Here is a 17,390-nt window from a genome sequence, read left to right as displayed (position 1 = left end):
GTGTGGTACGTATTTAGAGAAACTCTTGTATTTATCAGCCTTTGGAGTGACAGGGTCAGAACCTAGACTTCGCTGGAAGGAGAAGGTTGAATGCTAAAGATTAGCCACACATTCTAGAATTTTTAGACAGATATGAAAGTAACGAAATGGGACAATCGTTTGACAGGAGAGAATTGCTTAGCAGCCTGACAGTAGAATTCAGAATGGAAAAATATCCCATTTTGTATGGAAACGTTTTAAGAAATGGTCTATGTAACAGAAAGCAAACTGTAAGTAGATTTAATCAGAAGTAGGCAGCAAAATTGTGTGCACCTTTTCAACATAACGCATCATCTGCTGTTGTGGGAGAATACAAATCTAGCAACTCAAGGAGTGAGAATGGGTGGAATAAAGGGTAGAATAAAATGGGCTGACAGAAGATGGAGTGTATGAAAATACTTTTATTTGATATCTTTTGGTTCATTCTTACAAAGTATAAGGTTAGTATGGAAACACACTCGCTCCTTTTATGCATGGCGAAGATTTGTTGTAGGAATTGGAGAAGGTAGCCCTAGAAAGAACAAGCGAGTAGTGTTATTGACTTAATCGGGATCTAGTTATGAAAGTGTTAGAAATTGCCATCTTTTAACTTAGAATCCAATCAGCTGTGAGTTGTAAAAGATGGTCGTAAATAACATGTAATTGTGTTGATAAGATGGGTACATATGAATTTAATAGAGGAGACAAATTGGAACAGCATATTTGGAAGAATATGATCAGCTGGCGTTATTTGAGTAGTTGAAGACTAAACCAGAGAAGGGTCAAGGGTCACTTATTGAATAAGATGAAGGACTAAAGATGTGCAGGGGTGGACATGGGCAACAAATGTCAGTCATAAGGCCAGAGTGACAATTTGAGGAAGCAAAGAGATAGTTAGTTTAGCAAGATTAAGTGAGGGTGAGAGACCATAAACCTACAGTCAAGATGGGTTTTTGGATCCTCCATAGGTGAACTAATTGGGGTGAAGTGTCAAATTGTGAGGATAAACCTAGGCGATGTTTTGAGAAGGACAAAGAGATGGTTGAATCCAGTGCAAGTGACATCAACACCACCACCATTCTCTGATTGTGGTGGGATGTGGCTAAAATAACGTGGATTAAGCAGCTAAGACAAAGAACTGACTGAGATAAACAGTATTAGTAGTTATGCACGTGGTTTCTAACAGCAAAGTGATGATTGCGCTATTCTGGAGTTAGCATGTATTCTATAGAGCTCTTCTAATTATAGAGCAAATGTGGGTGCATCAGGCCACTGCTTTTAAAGCTCATGAACAGTTTATACCAAGTTATTAAAGTTGGTAGTTCTCTTAAAGAACTGATTCTCATACCAAAGAAAAAACATGCAATGCCAGACGCAAAACTATAACACAATGTATAATTCCCCTGTGTGTTTTTTGCCCCTGTTGTTCTATGCCTCTTAACAAAAATAAACCCTTCTTTCCTTTCCCTTTTTTCAAGTTGGTAGAATTGTCCAAAGCTCAAGACATTGAAGCTGGTGACGGAACAACATCTGTTGTTATTATTGCTGGTGCCCTCTTGGATGCCTGCTCAAAACTTCTTCAAAAAGGTAAGATTTAAAGGTTGTGCTCATTTAAGGAGTTCTTTTTATTTTGGCAATACTGCATACATATTAAATTAGAATTATTTAATTAACCTGTCTATAGTGAATTTCCAATACAGATTGCTGCAAAAAACTAGGCTCTAACTGTATAGTCCAGTCTCCTTCCTGAAGTTCCTAATGCCGACAGTTATCTTTGGCACAGTGCTTTTTATGTGCAATGTGGTCAGAAGCTGCTTACCTTGTTTGAAAATAAAGTGACTGGTGATTGTCTTCTGCTCTCCATTGTTGGGAGTGCACAATACGAGAGTTACCTTCTCATCTATCGGATATCAATATTGAACTTACTCACGTATGTAGGAAAGTGCCCTCTTTCTTGGTATGGTTACCCCCATTTTCTGCCTGTTGTCAGTATGTTTGACTGTGTTTACTGGGTTCCTGCTAACCAGGACCTCAGTAACTTTGCGCTGTCCTCCAAATTGCACCTTTTTCTCCCCACAATTGGCATACTGATCCCCCATTGTAAGTCCCTAGTATATGGTACCTAGGTACCCAGGGCATTGGGGTTCCAGGTGATCCCTATGTTCTTTAGCAGTTATTCTGACACCCATAGGGAGCCCATGCAAAAGGTTCTGCAGGCCTGCCATTGCAGTACGCGTGAACCGTGTGCACACAACCGGTTTCGCTACAGGTCACTGCAAGTCACCTTTCTGGTAGCCCCTCTGAGCCCAGAGGGCAGGGTGCAGGTACCTGTGTGTGAGGTGCCCCCACGAACTCCAGCTCCATTTTACTTCACTTCATGAGCGCAGGAAGGCCATTTTATGCGTGTATTGAACATAGGTAGTGACCTATGTCCAGCTACGTAATGGAAACTCCGAACCTAGGCATGTTTGGTACCAAACATGTCAGAATCATACTCCAATAACTTTGCAAGTCTTGCTTTTATGATTCCATGCACTCAGGGGGCTCCTTAGAGGACCCCCAGCATTGCTACCACCAGTCTTCCAGGGTTTTCCGGGCAGCCCCAGTTGCTGCCACCCCCTCAGGCAGGTTTCTGCCCTCCTACTGCTTGATCTGCTCAAGCCCAGGAAGGCAGAACATAGTATTCCCTTTGGGGGAGAGAGGTAACACCCTCATCCTTCGGAAATAGGTGTGACTGGCTTGGGAGGGGTAGCCTCCCCAAACAACTGGTTTTGCTTTGAAGGGCACAATTCGTTCCCTCTGTGCATAAAGCAGTCCACACCGGTTCAGGGACCCCCCAGTCCCTGCTTTGGCGCGAAACTGGGCAGTGGAAATGGGAGTGGCCATTCCCCTGTCCATCACCACCCGATGGTTGGTGCTCCGAGCTCCTCCAGAGGGTCCCTGGGTTCTACCATCTTGTTTCTAAGGTGGGCAGGGAACTCTGGGAGCATCTGAGTGGCCAAGCCAGGCAGGTGACGTCAGAACCCCCTCCTGATAGGTGCTGACCTGGTTAGGTGACCAGTCCCCCTTTCAGGGCTATTTAGGGTTTTCCTCTGGGGTCGGTCCTCAGATTCGGCTAGCAGGGTTCCAGCAGGACTCCTCTGCAACCTCTGCTTCGACTTCTGGCCCCCAGAACCTTGACTGGACCCTTCAGAAACCGACAAGCTGCAGATCCACTAGGAAGGCTTGTCTGCAACATTGTATCCAGAGTTCCTGCCAGCTTTGCAACAGTTCCCTCTCCGTGCATCCTCAGAAGACTGCAACTCTTCAGCCTGCACAAGAAGGAGGAATCTCCATTGGAGTGAAGGAGTCACTCCCATGCAACTGCAGGCACCTGCAACAAGCGAAAACCGGCTGCGTGGATCCCCTCTTTCTGAGCTGCATGGATCCGGCATTATGGGTGGTGGTCCAGAGTAGTCCTCTTGGTCCTCTCTGCCAGCTGTCCAACTTTGGTGAAGGTAAGCCTTTGCTATCCCACGCAAGACAGCACCCCCGTGCACCACGTCTCTAGCAGCTGCCAAGGCTTGTTTGCGTCTGCTTCAAGGGATCTTCAAGCGACGTGCAGCTCCAGTCCCCAGTAACCCCTTCCTGCAAATCCCAGCCTCCCGTGTGGTTCTACTGCGGCGTGGGATCTTCTTTTGTAGTGCTTCGTGGGCTCCTCGCACCTTCTGTGTCCTCGTCCTGTGGGTGCTGCCTCTTCTCCTGTGGACTCTCTGCGACGGTGAGGGTCCCCTGTGACTCCTGGGTTGAGTCCTCCAGGGACTTGCTGGTACCATATACTTAGGGACTTCTATTGGGGGACCAGTATGCCAATGGTGGGGAGAAAAAGGTACACTTTGGAGGAGAGAGCAAAGTTACTGGGGTCCTGGTTAGCAGGAACCCAGTAAACGCAGTCAAACATACTGACAACAGGCAGAAAATTGGGGTAACCATGCCAAGAAAGCGGGCACTTTCCTACATAACCCCCCTCCCCACACTCCCCCCAAACCCAAACGAGGGACAAGAAGGCTAACCTTGCCTAGATGAGTTTTCAATGTCTAAGTGGAAATATCTGGAGAGTCCATCTACATTGGAGTAGTAGCTCCCAGGTCTGTTTCACTGTGTAGTCCATCCCCTGTAGGGATGTGGACCACCTCAACAATTTGGGTTTTCTCCTTTCATCTGTTTGAGCCATAGAAGGGGCTTGTTGTCTGTTTGAACAATGAAGTGAGTGCCAAACAGGTATGCCCTCAGCTTCTTCAAGGCCCAGACCACAGCAAAGGCCTCCCTTTCTATAGCTGACCAACGCTTCTCTCTAGGGGTCAACCTTCTGCTGATAAAAGCAACTGGTTGATCCTCGCCCTCAGTGCTGAGCTGAGAAAGAACTGCCCCCATCCCTACCTCTGAAGCATCAGTGTGGGCAGTGAGTTTCTTGGAGTAGTCAGGGCTTTTTAACACTGGTGCAAAGCACATGGCCTGTTTTAGGTCCTCAAAAGCTTTTTGACAGCTAGCTATCCATACAATTTTCTTGTGCATCTTTTTGGATGTGAGGTCATTAAGAGGGGCTACAATGGAGCCATAATTCTTAATGAACCTCCTTTAGTGAACAGTAAGGCCGAGGAAGGCTCTTACATGGGTTTGTGTTGTGCAGGGAGCCCAATCTCAGACAGTCAGGATCTTACCCTGTAACGGTTGAATCTGGCCTCCACCTACTAGGTGGCCCAGATACACAACCTTCCCCTGCCCTTTCTGGCACTTAAAGGCCTTGATGGTAAGGCCTGCCTTCTGTAGGGCCTCCAGAACATTCCACATGTGGACCAGGTGGTCATCCCAGGTGGAGCTAAAGACAGCTATGTCATCAAGATAAGCTGCACTATAGACTTCCAAACCTTGGAGGACTGTTTTCACCAGCCTCTGGAAAGTGTCAGGTGCATTCTTCAAAACAGAGGGCATAACAGTAAATTGATAACGTCCTCCAGTGGTTAAGAATGCAGTTTTTTTAGTTTTGCATTCTGTGACAATTTGATCTGCCAATACCCTGCAGTCAAGTCAAAGGTACGTGGCAGATGCCAGTGTATCTATATTAGTTCATCTGCCCTGGGTATAGGGTGGGCATCCGTCTTTGTGACTGTGTTGAGCCCTCTATAATCTACACACAACCTCATCTCCTTTTTCCCATTTTGAGAATGAGGTTTTGGTACCAGCACCTCTGGGCTGGCCCAGGGGCTGTCAGGGTGCTCAATCACTCCTAGGTCAAGCATCTTTTGCACTTAAGCATTGATGCAATCTCTAACATGACCAGATTGTCTGTAAACTTTACTCTTAACAGGCAAACTGTCTCTTCTGTCAATGGTGTGTTCACACTATATAGTCTGACCAGGTGGCAGAGAAAATAGTTCAGAGAACTGGCCTAGGAGGTTCCTGCAGTCTTCCTTATGGGATTCAGAAAGGCAGTCTGCCAGGACCACTCCATCCACTGAGCCATCAGCTGCTGTGGTGGAGAAGAGATCAGGGAGAGGGTCACACTCTTCTTCCTGACCCTCATCAGTTGCCATGAGCAGGGTCAGATCAGCCCTGTCTTGGGAGGGTTTGAGACAGTTCACATGAAGCACCAGGAGGGGGTTTCTGTGAGTGCGAAGGTCCACCAAGTAGGTGACCTCACCCTTTTTCTCCACTATAGTGTGGGGGCCACTCCATTTGTCTTGGAGTGCCCTTGGAGCCACAGGCTCCAAGACCCACACTTTGTCCTGGCTGGTACACAGTTAGGACAGCCTTCTGATCATGCCACTGTTTTTGCAGTTCTTGGCTGGCCTGAAGGTTTTAAGTGGCCTTCTTCATGTACCCAGCCATCCTGGATCTGAGACCAAGTACATAATCAACAGTGTCTTGCTTAGGGGGCTTGAGAGGTTGCTCCCATCCTTCCCTTACAATTTCAAGTGGGTCCCTAACAGGATGTCCAAACAGAAGTTCAAAGGGGCTGTAGCCCACTCCCTTCTGTTGAACCTCCCTGTAGGCAAACAGAAGGCTGGGCGATAGGACATCCCAACTCCTCCTGAGTTTTATTTTGAGAGTCCCATAATCATGCGTTTGGGAGTTTTTATTAAACCTCTCAACCAAATCATTGGTATGAGGGTGGTAGGGGGTGGTGAACTTGAAACACCACACTCTTTCCACATGTCTTTAAGGTATGCAGACATGAAGTGTGTACCTCTGTTTTATACCACCTTTTTTGGAAAGCCCACCCTGGAGAAGATTCCCAGCAGGGCCTTGGCCACTGCAGGAACTGTAGTAGTCCTTAGAGGTATAGCCTCTGGATACCTGGCGGCATGGTTCACCACCACCAGTATAAATCTGTTCCCAAAGGCAGTGGAAGGGTCTAGGGGAGCAACAATTTCCCACTAACCCTCTCAAAGGGAACCCCAACCACTGGTAGTGGAATTAGGGTGGCCTTTGAAGTGCCACCTGTCTTGCCTGTCTTGCCGCTGGCTGACAGGGGACACAGGAGCGACAAAACTCCTTTGTGTCTTCAGACACATGGGGCCAGTGAAAGCGTGGGGCAAGTCTGTCCCAAGTCTTGCTTTGCCCCAAGTGACCTGCCAGGGGTATGTCATGTGCCACTTTCAACAAAAACTCTCTATACTGCAGAGGTACTACTAACCTCCTGCTGGCACCAAGTTTGGGTTCCCTTGCTTCTGAGTATAGAAGATAATCCCCCCCCCCCCCCCCCCCCATACACCTTGTGGGTGCCACTGACCTCCCCTGCTTCTTGAAGGACAGCTTTCTGTCTAAACCCTTCCCGTGTGGGACAGGTGTGCAGTGCCTTACTGAACTTCTCCCTGACAAGTCCCCCTGCACCTTCAAGTTCAGCTGTATCAGCTTTCAACTCTTGAGGTATAGGTTCTACCAGAGGAGAGGATGCCTCCTCCTCAAAGGGGGGTGGAGGGCAACCCTTTGCCTTTCGTATTCTTGGGTTTTGGAAGCTCATGGGCCATGGTTCCAGACTCCAAGTTTTCTTTTTGTTTTTTTGCCCTGAGCGCTGGTTAAAGCAAAAAATATGCCCTGGGATGCCCAGCATTGCTGCATGGGCCTCCAACTCCACTTCAGCCCAAGCTGAAGTCTCCACGTCATTCCTCAAGAGACATTCTACAGGTAACCCCCACCCCCCTCCTCCCAACCCATCCCCCTGCAAGCTGAAATCACCAACTGCCATGGGGGTGGCACACAGTGTTGTTGTGAGAGTCAGTCACTTGGTACTGGTGAAATCACCAACTACCATGTAGGTGTTGCTCAGGGGACACCCGTTTTTCAGTCACCATAGTGGCACTGGCACCTGTGTCCCTGTAGGCCTCTGCCTGAACACCATTTATTAAGGGCAGCTGCCTGTACTTACCCATATTAAGGGGACCGGCAGCAAGGGTGGCAAAATCAGTGCCCCATCTGAGACTAAAACAGCCTCAGTAGTTTCCCTAACTAATCCAACCCCCATTACACTTTCTAAAGTGAGCCCAGCTAAACCCTTGGAATGGCTATTACCGCCTCACCCACCACTACTGTTGTCACTACGGGCACTAGTGGTAGAGGTGGGGGTTGTAGTGGTGGGTGGTTTGGTGCTTGTCTTAGGGCAGGAGCAGTCTCCTGGCCTATAGCTCTTGTGCCTACAGACATAGCACCACAGCTTTTTGTTGTGGGAAGAGGAAGAGGATTTGGACCGACCCCCAGAGGAATTTTGTGGGCCTGATGATTCTTTAGATTTAGTTATGCCCCCACCCTTGGCCTGAGACTTACCTGCTTCCTTTTTCTTGTCCTTGTCACCCCAGCGTGAGCTTTTCTACTCGCCTTTGTTCTGACCCACTTGTCTGCTGCCTTTCCCTATTCTTGGGGAGAGGTCAGATCTGAGTCTACCAAGTACTGGTGCAACAAATCAGACACCCAGTTGTTAAGTATATGCTCTCTCAAAATCAGATTGTACAAGCCCTCATAGTCACCGACTTTGCTGCCATATAGCCATCCTTCCAAAGCTTCTACAGAGCAGTCCACAAAATCAACTCAATTCTGGGACTCTTTCCTGGTCTCTCTGAATTTAATTATGTACTGTTCAGTGGTAAGACCAAATCCATCTCACGGAGCAGACTATAAAACTGTGTAATTGTCAGCATTCTCTTCTTTGACAGTAAGAAGCCTATCCCTACCCATGTCAGAGAAGGAGGGCCTAAAAATAGCAGCCCACTGCCTTTGATGGACCCTCTATATCTTACAGGCCCTCTCAAGTCCAGAAAACCACCTGTGAATGTCATCCCCCACCTTGGGGGAGGGGTTTAGGGGAAGGGCTTTTCTGAGGTTTCCTTGAAACCAAAGTTGCTGCTGCCACCAGGGGGTGCTAACCCCAACCCCTGTCTTTCTTTTTCCACTGCCAAGGCCTCCCTGTCTAGGGCTAGCTGTTGCGGCAGCAGCCTCAGCTTGTCCTCCTCACAGCCTCAGTTTCCTAAATTCACTATCTAAGGAGTCATCTTCTGGAGTTGAGCAGTTTGTCCCCTCTGATACAGAGGTGACATGAGAGTGGCAGGATAAGGATCTGTCCCAAGATTTGATAACCCTCTGAACTAGTCCCCTGGGGGAAAAAGTGGGTGGGGATACTAACATGGCCACCTTTTGGCACTACCTGTAGTGCTCCCAGCTACACTAGGGGGCTTACTAGAGACCCTGTGATCCTCTGAGGGACCCTCCTGACTCTCCTCAGTGTCTATATCCTCTCTTTCTAACACTGGGGGATCAGCTTCTATCTCCTATTTCCCTCTCCTCTTGGCTACCAGCCTGATCCTGGAGGAGAAGTCCCAAGAACATACTCATACTAGTGTTCCTCCCTGTCTTCAGTTTTCTACTCTTACACACTTCCCTCAGTTACTGAAAGGTAAGATCCTCATAGTGAGAACCCATGTCCTGAGATGTTAGGTGTTGAAGACATGTTAGAGTGGTTTAGGGTGTGCCTAACCTCCGTGACTTCTAGTCTCTGTTACAGAAGTTTGGAGTAAGGTCTATGCCTAGACCTCTCTCTTACCTAAACCTTAGAGACTATGTCCTGATTCTAGGTCTATGTGTATGTCCCTAGCTAGTAAGTGGTCTTTCCTGTGGAAATTACCAAGTGACTGAGTGGTATTGCTTATCCCACCACTGCACCACCAATGTAGGAAGCTGGCCTGGTGCGTGGCGGGTACCCAATGTACTTACACCAGATATCAGGTTTCCCCTGTCAGTGAAGTGTAGGCAGTCTCCAGAAGTCAGGCTTTCTAGAGGTCGCTGTGGATGAGCAGCCAAAGCTTTTCCAGGAGACATGCAAAGCTCATGCAATGCTACTGTAGTCACACAGCACTTAGACACATGGAAGAAAACACAAACAAATCACCACAAATTACTAGACAGGTGACCCACCCGTAGGAGGTAAGTCATACACTAAATATATACACTAGCAATCAGAAATAGGCATAGAAAAGGATAGAAAACAGTGCAAATAGCAATAATCAATAGTGACCCTAGGGGAAGCGTAAATCCTATTCTAAAAAAAAATGGAATGCGAACAAGGTACCCCCACCTAGGTAAGTAGAATGTGTAGAAGGGAGCTGGGAGTACTAGGAAACCATAGAGGTAAGTAACACAGTATCCCCCAGCTACCAGGAGTGCAGAAGACCTGTGGAGAGAGGGGTCCAAGTCCAAGAGTCACTGTGGAGTCCAGATTGAAGGGAGATTACAGACGGGTGTTGGTGCAGGATTTCCACCAACAAGCCTTGGCAAAGGCAAACTCGCGGTTAGTGGTAAAGAGGTGCTGCAATCTTCCTTCCGGCGTGGGACACCTTCTACATCCATCTCAAATTCTTCTCTGGCTCCTGGGCTGCAGTGCTGACCTGTTCTTCATCACCAGCTTCCTACAACGTATGACTGAGGAGCAGATGTGGAGCCATATAAACAAAATGCTGCAAGATTTTGCACAGTACTTGAATAATACACATTATCGTTTCACATTTTGTGCCTGCAGTGTAAAGGGGGGTATTATGTGATTTGCATGATGGCGTGGCCCCATACAAATGAACAACTGCATTTGGCCTTGCCGCATTTAACAGTCAAAAGTGCAGTCAAATATTCCCTGAGGTGAGGTGACAGAAGAGCTAGAGCTGACCGTCTGAGAATGAATGCATAATTAATTCTACCCAATCTTGGCCTCGTTCCTGAAATGGTTTGTGTTTTTTAAAGGTGAGGGAATTTTTGCAGAGGACTGTTCAGGGGTCCTTTTACTGAAGTGTGAAAGTCCTCTATCAGATTACTAGACAGTCTCCCACTTCTGTATGGTATTTAATTTCCATATTTTCAGGAGGGAACACTAATTTTGCAGGGTTTCGCTTGTTGTAAAGTATTTTCTGTTGCTTAGTTATTTATTGGCCCATTGTCAGGATATTTTGTCATTTAAAGATAAAGGAAATTGTTCATTACTTCTGTGATCTGGGTTTTACAGGAGTCTTTTATGCAGACGACACCCAGATTGTTGTCTCACTGTCACCCATTACTCATAGCTTTTGACAGACTTAGCATTTGCTTGTATCGGGTAAGTAATTTGGTGGCCTCTAGCTACCTCAAGTTAAACGGGGACAGGACAGAGGCAATGGTGGCCGGAAACAATCCAACACTCTGGGACCAATTCCTATGGCCCCAGTACTTGAGGGATCATCCCCCTCCAAAAGTCAGAAGTAAAAAGCCTTGGTGTCATCTTAGTTAAGGATCTGACAATGGTCTCCCAAGCTAGAAAGGTGTCAGGCACATGTTTTGGCCTTCTGCGGTCTCTTAGAAAGACACTTTAGTGGCTTTCCATGAATTGTCGGAGAACAGTGATCCAATGACTGATACACTCCTGGCTTGACTACAGCAATTCACTCTACCCGGGCAGCCATTCTTGTGCTATCAGATGGCTGCAGTTTGCCCAGAATGCTGCAGTCAGAGCACTGTAGGGATTGTCTAAAACTCAATCAGCCTGTGCAGTCATGATGCAACTTTATTGGCTGTCAATAAAAGAAAGAATGCAATTCTAGGCCCTGTGTATTGACCACAAGGTAAAGCATTCCCAGGGCCCACATATCCTTCAACATCTTGTCACTCCACACACTGCCTCTAGAGACTCCAGATCAAACAATCATTCTTAGTTGACTGTTCCCAGAGTTAGAAGAGTAAGAGGAGAGGGTCAGTCGTTTGGTTATTGTAAGGAAATGCCTCCTTGGCATGGTTGCCCCCTGACTTTTTGCCTTTGCTGATGCTATGTTTACAATTGAAAGTGTGCTGAGGCCTGCTAACCAGGCCCCAGCACCAGTGTTCTTTCCCTAACCTGTACTTTTGTATCCACAATTGGCAGACCCTGGCATCCAGATAAGTCCCTTGTAACTGGTACTTCTAGTACCAAGGGCCCTGATGCCAAGGAAGGTCTCTAAGGGCTGCAGCATGTCTTATGCCACCCTGGAGACCCCTCACTCAGCACAGACACACTGCTTGCCAGCTTGTGTGTGCTAGTGAGAACAAAACGAGTAAGTCGACATGGCACTCCCCTCAGGGTGCCATGCCAGCCTCTCACTGCCTATGCAGTATAGGTAAGCCACCCCTCTAGCAGGCCTTACAGCCCTAAGGCAGGGTGCACTATACCATAGGTGAGGGTACCAGTGCATGAGCATGGTACCCCTACAGTGTCTAAACAAAACCTTAGACATTGTAAGTGCAGGGTAGCCATAAGAGTATATGGTCTGGGAGTCTGTCAAACACGAACTCCACAGCACCATAATGGCTACACTGAAAACTGGGAAGTTTGGTATCAAACTTCTCAGCACAATAAATGCACACTGATGCCAGTGTACATTTTATTGTAAACTACACCCCAGAGGGCACCTTAGAGGTGCCCTGTAAAGAAATGGCTCCTTGTTGCAGTTACCCCCCACTTTTTGCCTGATACTGATGCTGACTTGACTGAGAAGTGTGCTGGGACCCTGCTAACCAGGCCCCAGCACCAGTGTTCTTTCACCTAAAATGTACCATTGTTTCCACAATTGGCACAACCCTGGCACCTAGGTAATTCCCTTGTAACTGGTACCCCTGGTACCAAGGGCCCTGATGCCAGGGAAGGTCTCTAAGGGCTGCAGCATGTCTTATGCCACCCTAGGGACCCCTCACTCAGCACAGACACACTGCTTGCCAGCTTGTGTGTGCTGATGGGGAGAAAATGACTAAGTCGACATGGCACTCCCCTCAGGGTGCCATGCCAACCTCCCACTGCCTGTGGCATAGGTAAGTCACCCCTCTAGTAGGCCTTACAGCCCTAAGGCAGGGTGCACTATACCACAGGTGAGGGCATATGTGCATGAGCACTATGCCCCTACAGTGTCTAAGCAAAACCTTAGACATTGTAAGTGCAGGGTAGCCATAAGAGTATATGGGCTGGGAGTCTGTCAAAAATGAACTCCACAGCTCCATAATGGCTACACTGAATACTGGGAAGTTTAGTATCAAACTTCTCAGAATAATAAACCCACACTGATGCCAGTGTTGGATTTATTAAAAAATGCACACAGAGGGCATCTTAGAGATACCCCCTGTATTTTACCCAATTGTTCAGTGCAGGACTGACTGGTCTGTGCCAGCCTGCTGCTGAGAGACGAGTGTCTGACCTCATGCGGTGAGAGCCTTTGTGCTCTCTGAGGACAGAAACAAAGCCTGCTCTGGGTGGAGGTGCTTCACACCTCCCCCCTGCAGGAACTGTAACACCTAGCAGTGAGCTTCAAAGGCTCAAGCTTCGTGTTACAATGCCCCAGGGCACTCCAGCTAGTGGAGATGCCCGCCCCCTGGACACAGCCCCCACTTTTGGCGGCAAGTCCAGGAGAGATAATGAGAAAAACAAGGAGGAGTCACTGGCCAGTCAGGACAGCCCCTAAGGTGTCCTGAGCTGAGGTGACTCTGACTTTTAGAAATCCTCCATCTTGTAGAAGGAGGATTCCCCCAATAGGGATAGGAATGTGACCCCCTCCCCTTGGGAGGAGGCACAAAGAGGGTGTACCCACCCTCAGGGCTAGTAGCCATTGGCTACTAACCCCCCAGACCTAAACACGCCCTTAAATTTAGTATTTAAGGGCTACCCTGAACCCTAGAAAATTAGATTCCTGCAACTACAAGAAGAAGGACTGCCTAGCTGAAAAACCCCTGCAGAGGAAGACCAGAAGACGACAACTGCCTTGGCTCCAGAAACTCACCGGCCTGTCTCCTGCCTTCCAAAGATCCTGCTCCAGCGACGCCTTCCAAAGGGACCAGCGACCTCGACATCCTCTGAGGACTGCCCCTACTTCGAAAAGACAAGAAACTCCCGAGGACAGCGGACCTGCTCCAAGAAAAGCTGCAACTTTGTTTCCAGCAGCTTTAAAGAACCCTGCAAGCTCCCCGCAAGAAGCGTGAGACTTGCAACACTGCACCCGGCGACCCCGACTCGGCTGGTGGCGATCCAACACCTCAGGAGGGACCCCAGGACTACTCTGATACTGTGAGTACCAAAACCTGTCCCCCCTGAGCCCCCACAGCGCCGCCTGCAGAGGGAATCCCGAGGCTTCCCCTGACCGCGACTCTTTGAACCTAAAGTCCCGACGCCTGGGAGAGACCCTGCACCCGCAGCCCCCAGGACCTGAAGGACCGGACTTTCACTGGAGGAGTGACCCCCAGGAGTCCCTCTCCCTCGCCCAAGTGGAGGTTTCCCCGAGGAACCCCCCCCTTTCCTGCCTGCAGCGCTGAAGAGATCCGTTGATCTCTCATAGACTAACATTGCAAACCCGACGCTTGTTTCTACACTGCACCCGGCCGCCCCCGCGCTGCTGAGGGTGAAATTTCGGTGCGGACTTGTGTCCCCCCCGGTGCCCTACAAAACCCCCCCTGGTCTGCCCTCCGAAGACGCGGGTACTTACCTGCAAGCAGACCGGAACCGGGGCACCCCCTTCTCTCCATTCTAGCCTATGTGTTTTGGGCACCACTTTGAACTCTGCACCTGACCGGCCCTGAGCTGCTGGTGTGGGGACTTCGGAGTTGCTCTGAACCCCCAACGGTGGGCTACCTTGGACCAAGAACTGAACCCTGTAAGTGTCCTACTTACCTGGTAAAACTAACAAAAACTTACCTCCCCCAGGAACTGTGAAAATTGCACTAAGTGTCCACTTTTAAAACAGCTATTTGTCAATAACTTGAAAAGTATACATGCAATTTTGATGATTTGAAGTTCCTAAAGTACTTACCTGCAATACCTTTCGAATGAGATATTACATGTAGAATTTGAACCTGTGGTTCTTAAAATAAACTAAGAAAAGATATTTTTCTATATAAAAACCTATTGGCTGGATTTGTCTCTGAGTGTGTGTACCTCATTTATTGTCTATGTGTATGTACAACAAATGCTTAACACTACTCCTTGGATAAGCCTACTGCTCGACCACACTACCACAAAATAGAGCATTAGTATTATCTCTTTTTGCCACTATCTTACCTCTAAGGGGAACCCTTGGACTCTGTGCATGCTATTCCTTACTTTGAAATAGCACATACAGAGCCAACTTCCTACATTGGTGGATCAGCGGTGGGGTACAAGACTTTGCATTTGCTGGACTACTCAGCCAATACCTGATCACACGACAAATTCCAAAATTGTCATTAGAAATTGATTTTTGCAATTTGAAAAGTTTTCTAAATTCTTTAAAGTCCTGCTAGGGCCTTGTGTTAGTCCCTGTTAGCATTTCTTTTAGAGTTTAAAAGTTTGTTAAAAGTTTGAATTAGATTCTAGAACCAGTTTTAGTTTCTTAAAAAGTATTCCAACTTTTAGAAGCATAATGTCTAGTACAGATGTGAATGTGGTGGAACTCGACACCACACCTTACCTCCATCTTAAGATGAGGGAGCTAAGGTCACTCTGTAAAATAAAGAAAATAACAATGGGCCCCAGACCTTCCAAACTACAGCTCCAGGAGCTGTTGGCAGAGTTTGCAAAGGCCAACCCCTCTGAGGATGGCAACACAGAGGATGAAGATAGTGACTTGGAGGGTGATTCCCCCCCACCAGTCCTATCTAGGGAGAACAGGGCTTCTCAAGCCCTGACTCCAAAAATAATAGTCAGAGATGCTGGTTCCCTCACAGGAGAGACCAACACCTCTGAAATCACTGAGGATAACTCCAGTGAAGAGGACATCCAGTTAGCCAGGATGGCCAAAAGATTGGCTTTGGAAAGACAGATCCTAGCCATAGAAAGGGAAAGACAAGAGATGGGCCTAGGACCCATCAATGGTGGCAGCAACATAAATAGGGTCAGAGATTCTCCTGACATGTTGAAAATCCCCAAAGGGATTGTAACAAAATATGAAGATGGTGATGACATCACCAAATGGTTCACAGCTTTTGAGAGGGCTTGTGTAACCAGAAAAGTGAACAAATCTCACTGGGGTGCTCTCCTTTGGGACATGTTCACTGGAAAGTGTAGGGATAGACTCCTCACACTCTCTGGAAAAGATGCAGAATCCTATGACCTCATGAAGGGTACCCTGATTGAGGGTTTTGGATTCTCCACTGAGGAGTATAGAATTAGATTCAGGGGGGCTCAAAAATCCTCGAGCCAGACCTGGGTTGATTATGTTGACTACTCAGTGAAAACACTGGATGGTTGGGTAACTGGAAATGAAGTGTATGACTATGTTGGGCTTTATAATTTGTTTATGAAAGAACACATTTTAAGTAACTGCTTCAATGAAAAGTTGCATCAGTATCTGGTAGACCTAGGTCCAATTTCTCCCCAAGAATTGGGAAAGAAGGCAGACCACTGGGTCAAGACTAGGGTAACCAAAACTTCCACTGGGGGTGACCAAAAGAAAGGGGTTACAAAGCCTCCCCAGGAGAAAGTGGGTGACACTAGAAACAAAGAAAAAGAGTCCCCTGTAGGCCCCCAAAAACCAGACCAAGTGGGTGGGCCCAGAGACACAACCCAAAACAAAGGTGGGTACCAGGGTAAGAGCTGGGATGCCACTAAGGCATGGTGCCATAACTGTAAACAGACAGGGCACCACACCAAGGACACTTCTTGTCCCAAAAACAAACCCCCTAGCAAAATCCCTGGAGTGACCAGTGTAGCCATTGGGGATGACTCCTCAGATGAGGAGGTCTTCATAGCCTTCAACTGGAAAAAGGGCCCAACAGGTGAGTTGGAGATTCCAGAGGGAAGTAGACACTTCCACCACCTACTGGTGAATGGAATCCCAGCCACTGCCCTGAGAGACACTTGTGCCAGTCACACTATTGTGCATGACAGGCTGGTGTTCTCAAACCAGTACATCCCAGGTGAGATGGCCAGAGTAAGAGTTAGCCCAGACAGGGTCACTGATAGGCCTGTGGCTTTTGTGCCCATAGAAGTGGGTGGGACTTTTAGCTGGAGAAGGGTGGTAGTCAGTACAGACCTCCCCCTTGATTGTCTCCTTGGAAATGACTACCCAGAGGTTAGTCAGAGCCCAAGAGAGGAACTGGTCCAGTGCCAGTCCTCTCCCAAGAATTCTGGAGTGCCTGCATCTGCAGTAAATGCAAGTAGGCCCCAGAAGAAAAAGAAAAGGAAACAGAGTAGGAAAGGTGGACAACCTTTAGCCAAGGTTCCAGCAAGCCAAGGGGATTCTGCTCCAGTAGGGGAGAACTCCAAAAGTGGCTCTGATAAAGTCCAACCTGACCCACAAGAAGTCCTGGCTAGTCAGGCAACTGTTAAACCTGAGTGGGTGGCTCCTCAGCTAACAGAAGAAAGAGTGGAAGAAGGGTGTTTACTACAAGATGTGGTAACCCCCCACTCTAATACAGCAGACAGGCACCCTGAACCCAAAGAAGCCTGTAACTTAGCCCCTTCCCTTGTAGGTGAAGAGCTAAAGGTGTGGTTCTGGGCACTGACAGCTGTCAGTGGCCTCTGCTGGGTGTTAGCCTTTATGGCTGCACTATCCTTGGCATGGTGGTCAGACCCCATGCCAAATAGCAAGTTAGGCCCCCTGAACCTCTTGGTCATGGTGGGGTTACTCCAGCTCTGGGTAACCTCTTTGGGTAAGCTAGGGGTGACCCTGGCTAAGATAAGATTAGCAGAGGTGGATACCTCTAACCCCAAAATAGAGAGAATGGGTGAAGACATAAAAAGCACAGACAGACAAAAGCAGTTCAGACTAGGTCCTATCACTGTGGAAGTGGGTCAGTTCCCCAGAGGGAATGACCTGAACAGGAGGATGTAAGGCAGAGTAGGCCCTGCAACAAACCAGCCTATTTCCTCTACTCTTCCTCGCCTGACAGACTAG

At 48.1% G+C, this 17,390-nt stretch overlaps 1 protein-coding gene across 1 annotated transcript in view; it reads left to right on the top strand.

The window, feature by feature from the left end:
- CCT4 (chaperonin containing TCP1 subunit 4) overlaps window positions 1-17,390 on the top strand; it is a 284,229-nt gene that overhangs the window by 11,648 nt on the left and 255,191 nt on the right. Inside the window, exon 4 of the mRNA XM_069234201.1 lies at window positions 1,497-1,605. Coding sequence (XP_069090302.1) covers window positions 1,497-1,605 — 109 coding nt within the window. The remainder of the gene's footprint in view (window positions 1-1,496; window positions 1,606-17,390) is intronic.

The sequence above is a fragment of the Pleurodeles waltl genome, chromosome 5 (assembly GCF_031143425.1).
Source record: "Pleurodeles waltl isolate 20211129_DDA chromosome 5, aPleWal1.hap1.20221129, whole genome shotgun sequence".
Classification (NCBI taxonomy): domain Eukaryota; kingdom Metazoa; phylum Chordata; class Amphibia; order Caudata; family Salamandridae; genus Pleurodeles; species Pleurodeles waltl.
This window is presented reverse-complemented; position numbering and strand designations above follow the sequence as displayed.